The sequence below is a fragment of the Castanea sativa genome, chromosome 5 (assembly GCF_040712315.1).
Source record: "Castanea sativa cultivar Marrone di Chiusa Pesio chromosome 5, ASM4071231v1".
Lineage (NCBI taxonomy): Eukaryota > Viridiplantae > Streptophyta > Magnoliopsida > Fagales > Fagaceae > Castanea > Castanea sativa.
Genome location: NC_134017.1, coordinates 34,318,737 through 34,336,026, shown reverse-complemented (window position 1 = coordinate 34,336,026; position 17,290 = coordinate 34,318,737). Strand labels below are relative to the sequence as shown.

At 39.2% G+C, this 17,290-nt stretch overlaps 1 protein-coding gene across 1 annotated transcript; it reads right to left on the bottom strand.

Moving 5' to 3' along the window:
• Positions 1 to 591: 591 nt before the first annotated feature.
• On the bottom strand, positions 592 to 5,299 carry LOC142633788 (3',5'-bisphosphate nucleotidase AHL-like). The gene is made up of 3 exons (XM_075808037.1): positions 4,889 to 5,299; positions 1,459 to 2,146; positions 592 to 1,141 (listed from the first exon to the last, which is right to left on the bottom strand). Exons 1-3 carry the CDS (start codon positions 5,271 to 5,273, stop codon positions 838 to 840), a joined length of 1,377 nt encoding a protein of 458 aa, XP_075664152.1. The 5' UTR covers positions 5,274 to 5,299; the 3' UTR covers positions 592 to 837.
• Between the last annotated feature and the right edge of the window lie 11,991 nt (positions 5,300 to 17,290).

The following is a 17,290-nucleotide window of genomic DNA, read 5'->3' as shown; positions in this document are numbered from 1 at the left end:
GGAGCAATGGAGAGATGGAGACCAGAGAGGAGAGAGAAAGTTGTGTTGTCTTGTAGAGAGAGATGTGTTGGGAGGAGAGAGAAAAGTAAATAAAATAAGTAAAAGAAATTATAGCATTGATGTTCATATCGTCTCATATTTGAGTCGGTACTGTAGCAGTGTGCCAAAATTTTTGGCATTTAACACACCTCACGAGGGTCTATTTTTGGTGTTTGGTGTGCCAAATGCCAAATGCCAAATGTTTGGCATTTGGCACACCTGATGAGAATGCTCTTACATTTGATATCTCATAGTTTTCAATAATTAAATATGAAACAAAAAAATACAAATTAGTCTATTTAAAAATAGATTGTTTTGTTTTTGGAATAAGGGCTTTATTGCTTTTTGGTAAAACGTGAAACAAAAAAGCAAAAAGTTGATGGACTAGTAGGTACAAGTAACCAGTGTCATCAGATGTTTGGATGCTCTATATATTGAACTCAAGTTGGTTCATTTGATAGTTCTTAAAAGCATGAATCTATTTTAAAGAGTCATTGGAATAAAAAATTTAAATGAAATAAAACAAAACAGCATTCCAAAACTGTGCAATAAAAATAGGATGGTTTATTTCCTTAAAAGTGTTCAAACATTACAAATGCCAGCCCTAGTGATTGTTGGCAGGCTGATTTCTAGGGTCTCCTACAAACCTATAATTACAAACCTCACCCTACACACCCCACAAAAAAAAACAAAAAAAAATGACGATTCGCAATTTCCTGACCCTGTCAAGAGGAGAGGAATCCCATTGATTTCTAAATAATCTGTGTGTTCTCTCCATTGATGTTAAATGGCTGAACCTTAAAGACTTGAGGAGTCCCAGCTAGCATCAACAGCACTGATGATCTTGTCATGTAGTTTGGGTCCAGCACATGCAATTATACCTCGATCAAGACCTTCTAGGTAAATGCCCTTTGAAAAGTCAAGTGGTCGCCCTCTGGCATCACTTACCACTCCACCAGCCTCCTGTATGATAACAACTCCTGCTGCATGATCCCATATTTTCTCCTTGTAGCCTGCCCTTGCAAACTTCATAAAAATCTCAGCATCTCCACGGGCTATAGCAGCATACTTGACCATACTGTATACTCTTAGTGGTTGCTTCCTGCGGTCATATCGTGACAAGTGAGCTCTTTCCACAGCCAAAATATTATACCCCAAGAATTCATCTTTAATGTTATTGGTATGTTAATTGTACAATTCAAGCTTCTTCTTCTTCTTCTTCTTCTTTTTTTTTTTTTTTTTTTTTTTGAGAAGATTCCAATTCAAGCTTGTGTAAGTAAGATATGATTATTTTCTAAAAAGAATGAAAGGAAACATTAGTCAGTCACATTTAATTCAATTCATCATTTCCTCTGAGACTCAAGACAAAAATGTATTAATTTGGTAAAAGAAAATAAAATAGAATAAAAACATATGTACCTAAGCCCCATGCTGTGAGCCACTCCTGCTGTGAAGGAGTGGCTTGAATTTGCCTTCTCAACTGGTTCACAAAAGGTTGCCAATGATGGATTATCAATGGAAGACACTTGAACTGGCCTTACAGAGTTTGGCCAGACTAACTTCTGATTTACATGGGGCAGTGGTTGCATCAAAGCCTCACCACTACCTCTCCTAGCGTAAATCACACAACCTTTGTCCCAAGACTCAGATGTTGGTGGAGTCAACTTAGAAATAATTCTGTGGTAGCGATGATGATAACTTAACCATTCCTTTCTCATTGGATAATTTGGACACCCAAGAACTCCAAGCACTACTTGTCCATCCTCTATTAGTGCTAGAGCTACAGCATATTGATCCCCACGGACGAACCCCAATGTGCCATCAACAGGGTCAAGTGTCCAAAATCTTCCAGTAGGACCCCCAGTTGAGTTGCAACGGCTTATGGCTTCAAGAACCTCTGAGGTCCCAAGGGAAATATTTGGACCTTTGAGTCCAAAACGAGGTGCTTCAGCTAGACATTCATTTACAGTGTTTGATACAGTTGCTAATAGTCCAGCTGCATCAGCCTTGCAGAGTTTTTGAATATCTTCTTCAGCAACTATGGATACATTTTTACTCCCAAAGGACTCAGATAGCAACCAGCTGACTGTTGCTTGGACACTCCAATCTGTGTACATGTCGTGATCAGCATAATTAGCCAATCTGAAATAAATACCATCTTCAATACTTTAATTGAGGACTGAAATGTACTTGTTGAGGTTCAATTGGTGACTTTTTCTCTTTTTTTATTTTATTTTATTTTATTATGGATAAGTGAAAAAATTTATTCCAAAAAAAAGAAAAAATATACAACAAATGCTCAGACACAAGCATTAGTGGCCTATAATCCTAATGCACACAAATACTTATTCCCTCACGAGGAAAACCTCTTTACCCCAAGGGCTAGAGAGAACCAAGCCTTACAGAACCCTGGACTAATACCTTACAATAAAGGTAAATATTACATAATCCACCTCTGAAAATATTATGGTGATTCTAATACTACACTGCAAGTTTTTTCACGGCAAGGCTATATGTTTAAACTGCAGTGCATTGATAAATTAAAGCCCCATTCATAAATGGTGACATAAAGATGTGCCAATAGAAGATTAGGAAACCAGTGGAGGCCCCAACCACTAAAAAGTAATTACTTCAAGACTAGTACTTAAAGGGGAAAGTTCATCTTAGCAATTTTGAAGCACTTTGCCTACTATTGATAGAACTACAACACCATTTTACTTCCAACTAGCATTAAAAGTACTAATAGAATGCTAGAAAATGATGAATAATGACAAGGAAATTGAACTTATTCTTCCCCTGGAAAGAAAGGTAAAGTAATACCTTTACTAAAACAGCAAGAATATACGTAACATAAACAAAGAAAGGAAAAATTAGAATTCCATATAAATTCTAAAGTTGTTGCAGTAAGAATATTTATGGTATAAGGAAACACTTCCAGCAGTAAGGAGTTCTTTCCCAGGCAAAGACTGTTTGTTTAATAAGGAAACAGCATGATCATTCATGGAGAGCAGACCAAGGGGGAAAAAATCATTGCAAGGAGACTTATATATGCTGAAGAAGATAAAAAGATGAGGCCTCATTGTAACCTATTAGATTATTGACACCCACTATGAAGAGCGTCTTTTAGTGTGTCATCAATATAGGCAACTTTCTGAATTGCAGAAAAAAGGAATATAGAGAAATAGATGAATGAAAAAAGAAAAAGAAAAAGAAAAAAGGAGAACCTTTATAAGGATATCTATTATTCTTTCTTGCTGATTCTAATGTACCAGTTTACTATTCTGTCAAACTTTCTACAAGTTAGCTGGCTGCAACTGTAAGTGATTCAGTGAACAGAATATATATCTGACTATTGATAGATCGAATCACTTTCATGAAGATTGTGCTATAATGGTACATATTACATAAATAAAGACTAAAAATTCTAAAACAAATTCTTGATGCAAAAAGAATACAGCTTGCTTAATAAAATTTCATTGAAAGTAGTTGGAAAATTGACAAAAAAAAAAGAGGTGATTCAAAAAAGTCATAGGTGCAAGAGGTGATTCAAAAAAAAAAAAGAATTAGGTACTCTTTGCATTACTCTATTAGTACTAATTGTAAGTTGCTAACCTCATGAGCAAATTGTAAGTCAAAATTTTAGTATTACTTTATTGTTACTCATTGCAAGAGCTGGTCAAAGACCATACCTCCCACCTTAAAATATGTTAGTACTGTTTTTTTGTTTTTGCCCCCACCTTTTAATTCTAAAATGATTCTAAACATCTGCTAAAGAAGTCACAACTGACAAGGAAATTTACGATCATCTGAAAAGTCAAAATGTGGCTTCATAGTCAACTGTGGCTCTCAGAAACTAGGATGTCTTTCATGATCTATTCATAAACAGTATCCCAGGGCCCAGGCACGATAGCATTCTAATGGCTCCAATGTCGAGAGTTAAACTTAATTTAGTTTATGAAACTACATTTTATTTATGAAAAAAGTTAGTAAAACAGGGAATTGCTGTATGCAGTAGTAAATTTTTAAAGTTGCCTAATCTAATATGGTGTAAGTTAAAGAGTACAATAAGAGTTCTCTTTCTCTTCCCTCAACAATCTGTCTTCCTTTAAGAGTGTGATTCTCTTCCATTGTGAGTGGTGTGTTTGTGTGGGAAGGCCCACCCGCTTCCAACATCCAATCCATAATTTTTTTTTTTTTTTTTTTCTAATTGCTTGTGTTATTGGACAACACTACAAGGTTAACTTACTTTCCTTGAAAAAGGTCTTTTAACACTTGTATTTAATAAAATATTTTTTTCTTATCAGAGTCTCTTATTTTTCTATTTTCTTATTAATCAACAAGCATTGTTCCACTTCCATGGGCTGCTTTTGTTCATGCATTCCAGCTTTCACCCCCATTTATTAACTTTATTTTCCCATTCTTATGAAATTCCTATTCAATTTGAATATATGTGGGTGCTTAGAAATTGCACTTTTGATTAGCTCAGTTTCATTATAATATGTCCCAGAATCCAGATACCGAATCCATTAAAAAAATTATTACCATATTAAAACCAAAGCGAAGCAAACAAGTGACTATTAGTCTATTCTATTATATTCTCACGCTATAATGTCAGAGAACAACATGAACAAGACTTAACTAGTATTTAGCATATATTTGATTAGCACGGTGTCATAAATCCTAAACCCAACTCGCATAAATGGAAAACATTTTTTAGTAGAATTTTAAAAATCCACCCAAGATACAGCCAAAGCAACCAAAATAATACATGAATACGAACACCAACACCAATAACAAGAACTCAATTAAGAAAAAATTGTGAAGAAAAAGCAAGAAGATAAAGAATTACCTGCAACAGTGACAGGAGAATTGTCATCCTTGGATTGGACCTGATCGTTGGTTTTGGAAATCAAATTGCCTTGCACTCTCTGGCAGAGAGCACAAGCCATTTGTACAGCTCTTACAGCAACTTCCACTTCTTTGGAATATTTTTCTGATTCAGAGGGTGTACTGTCCAGCTTTGTCTGGTCCTCCATTATAAAAGAAGAACAACAACACAAACAACTTCGGTTGAACTTCGCTAGGGAAACAAGATTGTGTTTTGATGATGAGTTGTGGTGGTGTGAGAAGAACAAATTTCCTACATGGTTGGATATAAGGTGGTTGTTGATTATTCTTCCATTTCCTAAGACATGTGGAGCTCTCGTAGCCAGATCTGAACAATATAAAGGCATTAATAATCTGTCTCTCAGGTAACCTATGATTTAACTTGGATTATGAGTGTATATTGTGACGTTGGAAGAGGGTCAGAAAATTGAAAAAGACCAAAAGACAGTAGTGCAGGTCAAGGGCAAATTTGAGAGAATAATAAATAAAAGAATGTTTCCATTCATGATCTCAACAAAGAGAGAAAGGCTATACCGGTTGCGATCAAAGCAGAAGTGTTGGATTTGAAACTTGGATTAGTAACACATCAGTTTAGGAGATCAATTTGTGAAGTGTTAATGTATGTATATTCACTTATTTATAGTGTTTTGCTAGCTGCTAAGTGAAGAGAAGTTTAATCACATACGATATTATTATGTTTTTGGATAATGATGGAGAAACTAGACCTTTTCAGATATTGCAAAAAAAATAAAAAATAAAAAATTCAGATATAAAAGCTTTCGAAATACCAAAAAATATTAAATAATAAAAAAATTAACCATCTAGAAATTATTGAAACAAAGCAAAATATATATGTGACTACACAATAGAGAAACATATGAGAAAGATGTGTTACCTTCAAAAGAATTATCTATAGTTAGAACTGTGGAAATTTGCCAAATTGTTTTAGAAATTACCAAAAAAAAAAAAAAAAACCCCAAAAATGTTGATGTTAAAATTCCAAAAATGACAAAAAATTAAAGAATCAAAATAGTCAAAACCTACAAATTATAGATTCAACAAAAAATAAATGTGACTATAGTGTTACCTTTAAAAGAAATAATTCATCACTATAGTCATGGAAATCTGTCAAATAGTTTCAATATTGCAAAATAATATCTCAAAAATTCATATGTTAGTACTTTTGAAATACCAAAAAATATTAAAGATTCATTATTTAGAAATTATTGAAGAAAAACAAAATGTATATATAACTATACAATAGAGAAATATAAGAAAACAATGAGTTAACTTAAAAAAATAATAATATATTGTAAGATCACAATTCGCACCCGAACCCAACCGTAAGAAGGGAACAGGCCCAAAAAGGCCAATACAATGAAATTTGTGGAGAGTGGGCTTGAAACCTAAATTCTATGGATGTTGGATAACAAAAATGATGGGCTAGATCCCCAATTCACATGCAACGAACTGTTTACGTAACAAAAATTATCCTCGGACGTATGCCGAGGGTGGTTTGTTATTGTTTTTCCTTGTTCTAAAGATAGATTACAATTGAGGGTGATGTGTATAGTCTTTCTCTCTTTCTATCTCGATCCCCCTCCTTTGAATGCCTTTCCTTTTCTTTTATCCCTTCTTTCTTCCTCCCTCCATCCTCCACGTATGAATTAGATCACTGATCTCGATACTTGTCACATCCACCGCCCTCCTGAAATCTTCCAACAATAGCTTTAAGGCTGATCACCACTGTTCAGATGTCATTTCCTCATTAATGCAGCCAGAGAGGTAGGTGTCGAGTCTTTAATGCGATAGTAGCTGCTTTCTCTAAGATATTTCTCATTCGTTCTTCCTCTCTGTGCCCTTGTAGAACACATCATCATCCACCAGACCTTCTAGAATCTCCTTCTAAACATCATGGCGTATCATATGATCTTCACTTCATTTAGCCGAGGAGATGCCCCTCCTCAAACTATTTCCATCAGCCTCTCTCGCAATAGTTTGCTTGTGAGCTTTTAAGTTCGGTATCGTTACTACTACTAAACCATCATCAGACAAGTTAATACCCTTGGATCATGCCAAGGCCCAAGAACAAGCCCTGGACCTTTTGTCCTTACAATAGCCCCTCAAAACTTCATCTTTCTACTCCATCTGAGGAGAAATTTAAGATTTTGACCTTTCGCACGCTTCTAAAACTGCCACATGCAAGAATGTCATTTCCTTCCTTTAAAACCGTTTTTGACGCCTCGAAATCCACAACGCCCCTATTAATTGCTTCAAGCGATGCTCTGTCCTCCACGTCCAACGGTGAGGTGAACATCTAACGGTCCGGATTTTTCCTTCGAATTTTGAGCAGGATAACTACCATTTGGCTTCGCCTTTCATATAAAACGCTTGGGAAATTGCGATTTTTCCATTTACTCTAGAAATCAACCAACTCTAAAGAATTCCTCATCTTCTCCACTCCCAAGAAGTTCCTGAAGAGTCGTCTACTCCTTCTCTCGTAAGTTTTCATACTTCTAAATTCTTTTTTCTCCTTGGCCATTAATTGTACCCCCTTTCCTTTTCTAAATCTTCACTTTTACCTCATCCAAAAGGGTAGATTCAAATGTTTAGTAGATACTGACGCCAGTATGGAGGGTTTTCAAGCCAAATACCACATTCTTCAGGAAGTGGGTTTAAGGTACTGCCCCCTAGAAGCCATAGTTGACGATAGGGAAGAAGGAGAAGTTGTCATTCATATAATCATATTTTTAGAGGGTGGAATGACACTTCCCATGAAGAACGTAACCAGTGAATACCTACGTAATCATAGATTATGCCCAGACCAATGTACACCTAACATGTTTAGAATCTTAGGTTGTGTCGACGCTTTCAATGAGCAAATGGGTTTGAATCTCACATGGCACGATGTTGTCCATATTTATGAGTGTCATAAACTTAAAGACGTAGGGTACTACCTCAAGTCTAGGTCTAACATCGTTAGACTCATATCATGTCTTCCCAAATCTAACAAAGGCATGAAGAATGACTACTTAATTGCCTCCGGGAAGTGGTACAACAATCCTCATTGTCCAGTCAAAGAGGGAAAACTAGGTGTGATTCCATAGGATTTAGGTCCCTTGGCTCGGACTTTAGTTCTTTTAATCTTATCACTTAGCTTCACATTGCATTTTACTTTCTCCTTGTTTTAAATTTGTTGTTGTTCTAACCATGTTTGGCTTCTTGGATGTCTTTACAGAAAAACAACACGTATCGCCTTGTCTAAGATTATCCAGCATTGTGGACCTTAACAGAGTTTTGAGATCTGAGGTATTCATGAGTGAAGACGGGCAGGTGAGGGCAGCCCATCTCATCTTGGGGTACGAACCGCTATCGACTACCTTCCAAGATATCGGCAACGCAATCGTCGCGGGTGACAAGAGACGTAAAAGGATAGACGTCTCAAAAACGGGGTTTCTTGCCTCACGTGATTTGCCAGACAATCCCTTTGTCTTTCTATACGTACGTCCAATAACAGCAGTCCCTCTGCCTGTGCAACCTGAAGCAGCAGCCGTTCGAGAAGAATCCACATCTTCTCACTTGTCCCTCGAGGAAGAGATAGACCAATTTCGACTTGAGGAAGCAGAGAAACCTTTAGAGGCCCAGGTTGTCAACCTCTCGGATGAAGAAAACAAATCCACCAAAAGCTCTGGTATCAAAGGTTTCATAGTTGCCCATGTAAACAGTAGCTCTGAGGAGGACGAAGAAGAAATGTCTCAACAACCAGGGAATAGCTTGAAGGATCTTCTTGCCAGGAGGGGTAAGTAGGCCACCACGAAGAACGCTTCAGGATCTCAGCCTCCTGCTAATCTCCCACCCCTTCCTCCTCCTCCAGGCTCCCTTATCCCCATACCCAACCTCAAAAAGAAGAAAAGAGCGGACGGGGTTGAGGAAGAGGAGTTGGCCTAGTAGAAAAAATGGAAACAGCAAAAAGCGGCAAAGGGCCAAACATAAGCTTCCTCCATGGAAAGCAGGGAGAGCCATGAGTTGGCCGAGGTGCACCGCACTCTGTCCCAGTGGTCACCTCCGATGGAGTTAGATGGGGCTCCCATTCCCCGTCATTCTTCCATAAGGGAGTTTAAAAAAGGGCACGCCCACTACCTGGCTGAGGCCGTGGAGCAACCCATCCTGCTGCCTAAGGATATGGATGCCCTGAAGGAAATGAGGCAACCACAACTGTTCCTATCCCAAAAGAGGGATTTGGCTTTGGTACGTGCCGTTTGATTTCCTTATCATTGCAGTTTACTTTCTTCTAACCCTTTTCAAGTATATACACACCTTTATGTGATTCTTCATAATGCACTTGTTCACCATCCTTGTGCAGGCCATCTAGGAGGTTTTTGTAGCAGATAAATGGGTTGAGGATGCTCGGAATGATGCTAAGGTTGAGGCCAACATCAGGATCGAGGCTAAAAAGGCTCTTGGCCTAGCTGAGAAGGAGAAAAAAGAGCTTGCTAATAAGCTGGTAGAAGAGGGGAAATTAAAAAGGAATGCTGAGGCTGGGCTTAAAACGGCCGAGACCCAGGCAGAGGAGCAATGCAAACAGCTCTAGAACAAAGTGGTAAAGCTAACCAATGCCCAACGAGAAATTCTGCGCTTAAAGGGTGAGTTAGCTCAGGCTCAAGAAGTGGCTCGCACCATTAAAGAGACTGTGGACGCTGCATCACTTTCTTCTTTCACCAAGGGGGTTGAAGAAACAGAAGTTCGGCTGGCTGAAGAACTTGCTGAAGTGTGTAAGGATTACTGCCAGCAAGTATGGGTAGAAGCCCTTGATGTGGCAGGGGTCCCTGCTACCTCGGAATGGAGAAAGGCCAAAAACATGTGGCTCCCCCCAAACATCCGTGTGATTGAAGCCCTATCGCCTCCTTTAACTGCCTCCGAGACAGGGCCCCTCACACAGCCTTCCACAGTCGAAGAACCTATCCCACCTCCTAAAGCATCTATAAGCTCTGACCAAGCGGTGGAGCAAGGTGAGAAGACTGAGAAGAGCATAAGCAAGAAAGCTGGACAGGGTGACCCTCCACCAGGGGTGAAGTACAAAGGAAAACAAATTATGACCCCGTCCGAGATTAAACCTTCAAATGCTCCCTTCATCATCAAAGAAATGGCTCCCAAATCCAAAGAGACTAGGCCCAAGCCAAAAGGGAAGGAGGACAAAACAAAGGAAGCTAAAACAAAGTCCACAGAAGACCTTCCATCGAAAACCAAGACATAAATAGCCTAGGACTTTCTCTCCACTTTTTGCCTAACTTCATGATAGTTTTTTTTTTGTTATAAGTTTACTACTGTCGTTTGTCCTGTGCTTTTATTTCCAATGCAATCACATACAATTATAATGACAAGTTCAAGATTTTGATCTTTGTTGGGAAATTTAGACCCCAGTTGATACAATTAACAAGTTTTAAATCCAAGTTGTTAATTAGATTTATTATGAATAAACTTGTTAAAAAAAACAAATATCAATATCATGTCAAAATCATATGCAGCGGAAAAGTAAATAAGACAAGATATAATGACCCTGGAAAACCAATGAAACCAACCAGTTTCACAGTAAAAAACCTGGGGGGAAACCTTCTCGAAAAGCAATCCATTATAGTAAAGAGAAGTTTCAGATCTAGGACAAAACCTTTGTCCCTAGACTCTACAATCCCTGTAGATGAACTCATAGCAGAAACCTTCTACCGCTTCAGAACCTCTAAACTCTTCAATATATGAACGTCACCCTTTAATGCACGGATCCCAGTACGTGACTCACTCCTTTGCACGAATCCCAATACGTGACTCACTCACCAACTTGAGAAAGAAGAATGTTGGCTGCAAAGTTCTTCATTTGATCAACAATGAAGATCAAGAAGCACTTGGTTACAAAACCCTAAGGCGCAAAGACGCAGTAGCTTCTTTTTGAGAGAATAAGGCTTCGGTCACCTTTTTCATGTGTTCTCCTTGTATTCTCTTATGTGACGACCTCTGAAACAAGCCTTATATATGCCTAGGGTTGTGAGAAAAGAAACCCTACACAAATACAAAAGCCTGGCCCAAAAATCAGACTTGAAAATTCTGATTTTCGTAACCTCGATAAATACCTCGATAGATAGCATCTGTCGAGCCTCATTAAACCTTGATAGATAGCTATCTATTGAGAAGCTGTCAAGAAGGTGTCCAGCTTTAGTAAACACATTTTCTTTACTTGTTTCTTGGTCCAATCTTCATGGCATTAATACTAAACTTGAACAACATGTTCTTTGAAGTATTAAATACATCCTAGATCTACCCAAATACAAGTAAAGTGCGTTTTGTCAAAGGATTAGTCAACTACATAAAATATGTCCTTAACAATCTTTAATTCCTTACAGATTTCATTTACTAGGAATGTTTGACTCTTTATCTTAATACAATTTGTATACATAACATGAATGACTTGGTGTGCAAATGAACATGGTAGGTCTCAATAATGCATTTGGTAATATCAGTAATCTGACATGGAAGTAATTTCATTTCATTAACCTATGCCTTTAGTGGATAACCCGTATGTTGGAATCATATTATTTAACATGCAACAACAAACAGTTAAATACATAAGAATATACATAAACCCCAAAATGAGAGAAATATGGTCTGAGACTAGACCTTATGTGAAACTTAAGCACAACAATATATCATCAATCTCACCAAGGTATGTGGTCCAAGGGCTAAGACATAGCCAAGGCTCTGTTTGATTCTTAAAAAGGTGAACAAAAGTGTTAATTTCCCCAAAGTAAATAGTTTGAGGACCAGATATAACTTAGGTTTTGTTTAACACTTAGCAAAAATATCAATTTATCCAATGTATGTGGTCCGAGGAACCAGGCATGATAAATGTTCAGTTTGATACTTAGAAAAAATAAACTAAAGTGTTATTTTTCCCAAAGTAGATAGTCTGAGGACCAGACGTAACTAAGGTTTTGTTTAACACTTAATAAAAATATCAATTTCTACAAGATATGTGGTCCGAGGAGCCAAGCATGACCAAGTTTCTGTTTGATACTTAGAAGAAATGAACTAAAGTGTTAATTTTCTCAAAGTAGATGGTCTAAGGACCAGATGTAACTAAGGTTCTGTTTAACACTTAACAAAAATATCAATTTCTACAAGGTATGTGATCCAAGGAGCCAGGCATGACCAAATTTCTGTTTGATACGTAGAAAAATGATAATCAACGCAACACAGTGTCAATAGAAATAAAATGGCAGAAGTGCCTTTTATTAATAATAGTACCTTCGTAGGTTATTTACATTCTAGGGACGTGGTACAACCTTTTCATCTAAATCTGCAAGATAATACGATCCTATGCTAGCTACTAAAGTGATGTGATAAGGTCCTTCCCAGTTAGGTCCCAATTTTCCCCATGCTAGATTCTTTGCAGTACCCAAAACCTTCCTTAACACCAAATCTCGAGGGGCAAGTGGTCTTAACTTCACATGGGAGTCATATCCTTGTTTGAGTTTATGCTGATAATAAGCTAACTGAACCATGACATTTTCTCGCTGTTCCTTAACTAGGTCTAGGCTTCTTTCCAGTAAGTTGTCATTACTACTTGGGATAAAAGAGCTCGTTCTTAGTGTTAGAAACCCGGTTTCCAGTGGGATTATAGTCTCGGCTCCATAAGTCATAGAGAAGGGTGTCTCTCTAGTGGATCTTCGAGGTGTAGTTCGATAAGTCCACAAAACATGTGGTAATTCTTCCACCCACCTCCCTTTGGCATCATCCAGCCTTTTCTTGAGTCCATTGAATATAACTTTATTGACTACCTCGACCTGCCCATTCCCTTGCGGATAAGTTGGAGTAGAATACTAATTCGTGATGCCTAGATCACAACAATACCTTATAAAGGTTTTACTGTCAAATTGCAAGCCGTTATCTGAAATAAGAGTATGAGGGATTCCAAACCTGGTGATAATATTTTTCTAGACAAACCTCTTCGCATCCACATCCCTAATGTTTAACAATGGCTCAACCTTAACCCACTTAGTGAAATAATCTATTCCAATGAGCAACCACCTCCTATTCCCTGCTACCTTTGGGAAAGGCCCTACCTACAATGTCCAAGCCCCATTGAGCAAAAGGCCAAGGACTAAATAGAGGATTAAGGACACCCCCTGGTTGATGGATGTTGAGAGCAAATCTCTAACATTGGTTACACTTCTTTGCATAATTTTGGGCCTCTCGCTGCATATTGGGCCACCAATACCCCTGGGTAAAAGCTCTATGAGCTAAAGACCTTCCTCTTATGTGACTTCCATAAATCACTTCATGTAATTCTTCCAAAAGTGATTCCGTTGCTTCAGGGTGTACACACAGCAAATATGGTCCTGAAAAAGAGTGCTCATACATTTCTGATTCTCGGACAACCAAAACCGAGGTGCTTTTCTGCGTACTTTGTCTGCCTCAGACTTCTCCTCGAGCAAGATATCATTTTTAAGGAAGGACACTATAGGATCCATCCAACTAGGTCCCACTCTTATTTGATGAATTTGAATGGTGTCACTCTTCATTCCAGAGGGCTTACATGAGTCTTCAACAAGGATAACTCGAGATAGGCTTTGTGTCGAGGACGTCGCAAGAGTGGCCAGTGAATCAACATGGGTATTCATACTCCTGGAGACATGCAACAAGGTAAAAGATTCAAATTTTGATTGTAAATACCTGACCTGGGGTAGACATCTTGCATTCTTGGATCTCTAGCCTCCAACTTTCCTTCTACCTAACCCACCACTAGTTGTGAATCTAAGAACATTTGCACTGTTTTTCCACACATTTTATGAACCATATCCATCCTTACTAGTAGGGCTTCATATTTTGCCTCATTGTTGGTAGTCGAGAACCCCAGTCTCAAGGATTTCTCAAAAGTAAATCCCTCAGGAGACACCAAAACTAGCCCTACACCAGATCCTCTTTGGTTCACTGCTCCGTCAACATACACTCTCCAAATAAAAGGTTCCTTGCATGAGATCATGCTAACTGATTTTTCATCCATGGCCAAGCCTGTAACATTCTCTTCTAATGAGGGCTCAGCAAATTCCGCCACCAAATCAGCAAGGACTTGGCCCTTCATGGAAGTGCAAGGCATATACTTGATATCAAAAGCCCCTAAGATGGTACACCATTTAGCAATCCTTCCTGTGTAGTCAGCATTTTGAAGTACAGACTTAAGAGGAAGGTGAGTTAAAACATCTACTGTTTGAGATTGGAAGTGATGAGGAAGCTTATGTGTAGCATGCACTATGGCTAGGATTGCCTTTTCCAACGATAAATAATGCACCTCAACCTCATGTAAAGATTTACTCACGTAGTAAATTGGCCTTTGTATGTTATTATCAACTCGTATCAAAACCAAACTAACAGCATGGTTGGCCATAGCAATATATGCGAACAGAATTTCATCAACTTTTGGACGAGACATAATGGGTGGTCGCGAAAGATATTCCTTAAGCTGTTGAAAAGTTAAAGCACATTCCTCGGTCCATTCAAATCCTTTCCACTTATTTAACAACTGGAAGAAAGGCCTGCACCTGTCTACAGACCGAGAAATGAATCGGTTAAGGGTAGCGATCATCCCTGTCAACCTCTGAACTTCTTTAGGATTCCGAGGTGGCTGTAAGCTATTAATTGCCTTGAATTTTGTTGGATTGACTTCAATTCCCCGATGAGTTACCATATAACCAAGAAACTTACCAGATCCCACACCAAAAGAGCACTTGGAAGCGTTAAGACGCAATTGGTACCTTCTTAGGATTTGAAAAGTATTGTTCAGGTCTTCCACATGCACGGAAACTATTTTACTTTTCACCACCATGTCATCCACATACACTTCAATAGTCTTCCCCAGCTGTGGCTCAAACATCCTGGCCATCATCCTTTGATAGGTAGTCCCTACGTTTTTCAAACCAAAAGGCATTACCTTATAATGATAATTCCCTGTAGGGGTGACAAATGCTGTCTTTTCCTGATCATCCAAGGCTAAAGGTATTTGGTGATAACCTTGGAAAGCATCCAAAAAACTCATCCGAGGATGCCCAACAGTTGCATCCACAAGCTGATCTATACAAGGCATTGGGAAAGAATCCTTAGGACAAGCCTTGTTCAAATCTGTGAAGTCTACACATACTCTTCTTTTTCTTCAATACCACTGTATGAGCCAACCACTCAGGATAAAACACTTCTTTGATAGCACCAGCCTTTTTGAGCTTGAGTACCTCTTCCTTGACAGCCTCAGAATGCTCTCTAGATAAGCGTCGAGGTGGTTGCTTCCTCGGCACCACAGCTGAATTGCCATTCAAATGATGAAAAATGAAGCTCGGATCAACCCCTGAGGCCTTATAAGCATTCCACGCAAATACATCCACATTTTTCTTCAAGAACATAATCAGCTTCGCCTTCTCCTTAGGTGGCAAGTGAACTCCCACTTGAAAGAACTTTTCAGGGTCATCATCTATAAGGACCTTCTCTAACTCTTCACACGCAGCTTCCCCTATCGCTGCTACCTTGGGCATAGCCAGAGACTTTGATTGCTATGAGCCTCAGTTGAGGCTGAGGACTCCGGCCCAAGCTGATGCCGAATTGCAGCTGCCATACACTGTCTAGCCACAGATTGACTCCCAATTATTTCCTCGATCTGTTCCCCCGATGGGAACTTCACTTTGACATGTAGAGTTGGGAAAACGACACCTAGAGTGTGCAGCCAAGGTCTCGCCATAATGGCCGTGTAGGGAGAATAGGTGTCGACCATAATGAAATCCACTTCTACCACTTATGGGCCTGATTGTACAGGCAATCTAATTTGCCCCTTTGGTATGACAGCTTTCCCCTCAAAGCTTATCAATGGAGAATCATAAGTTGTAAGATCCTCAAACCTTAAGTTTAGCCCCTTGAACAAGTAAAGGTACATAATATCTGCCTCACTACCTTGGTTAACCACCACCCTTTTCACATCATAGCCACTATCCTTAACATAACCACCAAAGCATCATCATGGAGTTGGATAGTTCCGATCTTATCCTCTTCCAAGAAACCTAAAATAGGTGGGATCTTACCTTTAATCCTCTTCGACTTAGAGTTAGACTCCTCGGCAAGAGTTCGTGCAACAGACATCACCTTGGAAGGACGAGAACTAGTCCTACCTGGAGCAGCAAAGATAACATTGATCATTCCCAAAGGAGGCCTTGAAGCATTATTACCTTGATTTATCGAACCTGAATTACCTCTTTGGCCATTAGGCCGATACAAAAACTGCTTTAGCCTTCCTTCCTTAACCAACTGCTCCAAATGATTCCACAGAGTCCTACAATCCTCGGTGGTATGACCCCGTTCCCGATGATAAAGGCAAAGGAGATTCTGATTACGCCTCATGGGGTCCCCGACCATCTTGTTGGGCCATTTGAAGTATGGTTCATTTTGGATTTTCTGCAACACCTGATGCACTCGTTCTCGGAATACAGTATTAACCACTCAAGGAGTAATAGGACCAGATTGCCCTTCAAAATCCCTTTGGGGCCTGTTATTGTTGTATCTGTTCGACCTGAAATCCCTCCTCTCTTGAGCGATAACCTTTGCTTTGCCCTTACTTTGCTGTCGATCCTCCTCAACCCGCTTATACTCATCTATCCGATTCATGAGCCAGAGTACACTTCTCACGGCTTTTTTGGTCAAAGATTTTCTTAAATTGTGCTTTGTAGGTAGGCCAACCTTGAATGTCCTTATCGCTACATCATCGAAATCATCATCGATCTCATTGAACATTTCCCAATACCTGTCAGAGTATGTCTTCAGGGTTTCCCCTTCTCTTATGGCCGTAGAAAATAATGAATCCAGGAGCCGAGGAACTCTACGACATGTAATGAAGCGAGACCCAAATGCCCTGGTAAGTTCCATGAAAGAATTGACAGAACCTGCCCGTAAGCCATTGAACCACCTCATCGCCACAAGTCCTAGGCTAGAGGGGAAGACTTTGCACATTAATGTTTCATTCTTAGAGTGTACTGCCATCCTTTGATTTAAATGACTCACATGCTCTACAGGGTCTGTTCGGCCATTATAAATGGTGAACGTGGGTTGGGTGAACCGCCATGGAAGCTTCCCCTTCTCCACCCTATGTGTGAAAGGTGACTTGGAAATTTGGTGTAACGCCCTACTCATAGCATCATTTCCTAAGCCCCTAGAGGAAGACTCCTTGCCCTTATGACCATGAAGATTATCAAGAGGAGTTCTTGACCTGGACCTATAGCCACTGCCCTGGCTATCTTCAAAAGAAGGGTCAGAAAAAGAGGGGGAGTTTGCTGATGAGAATCAA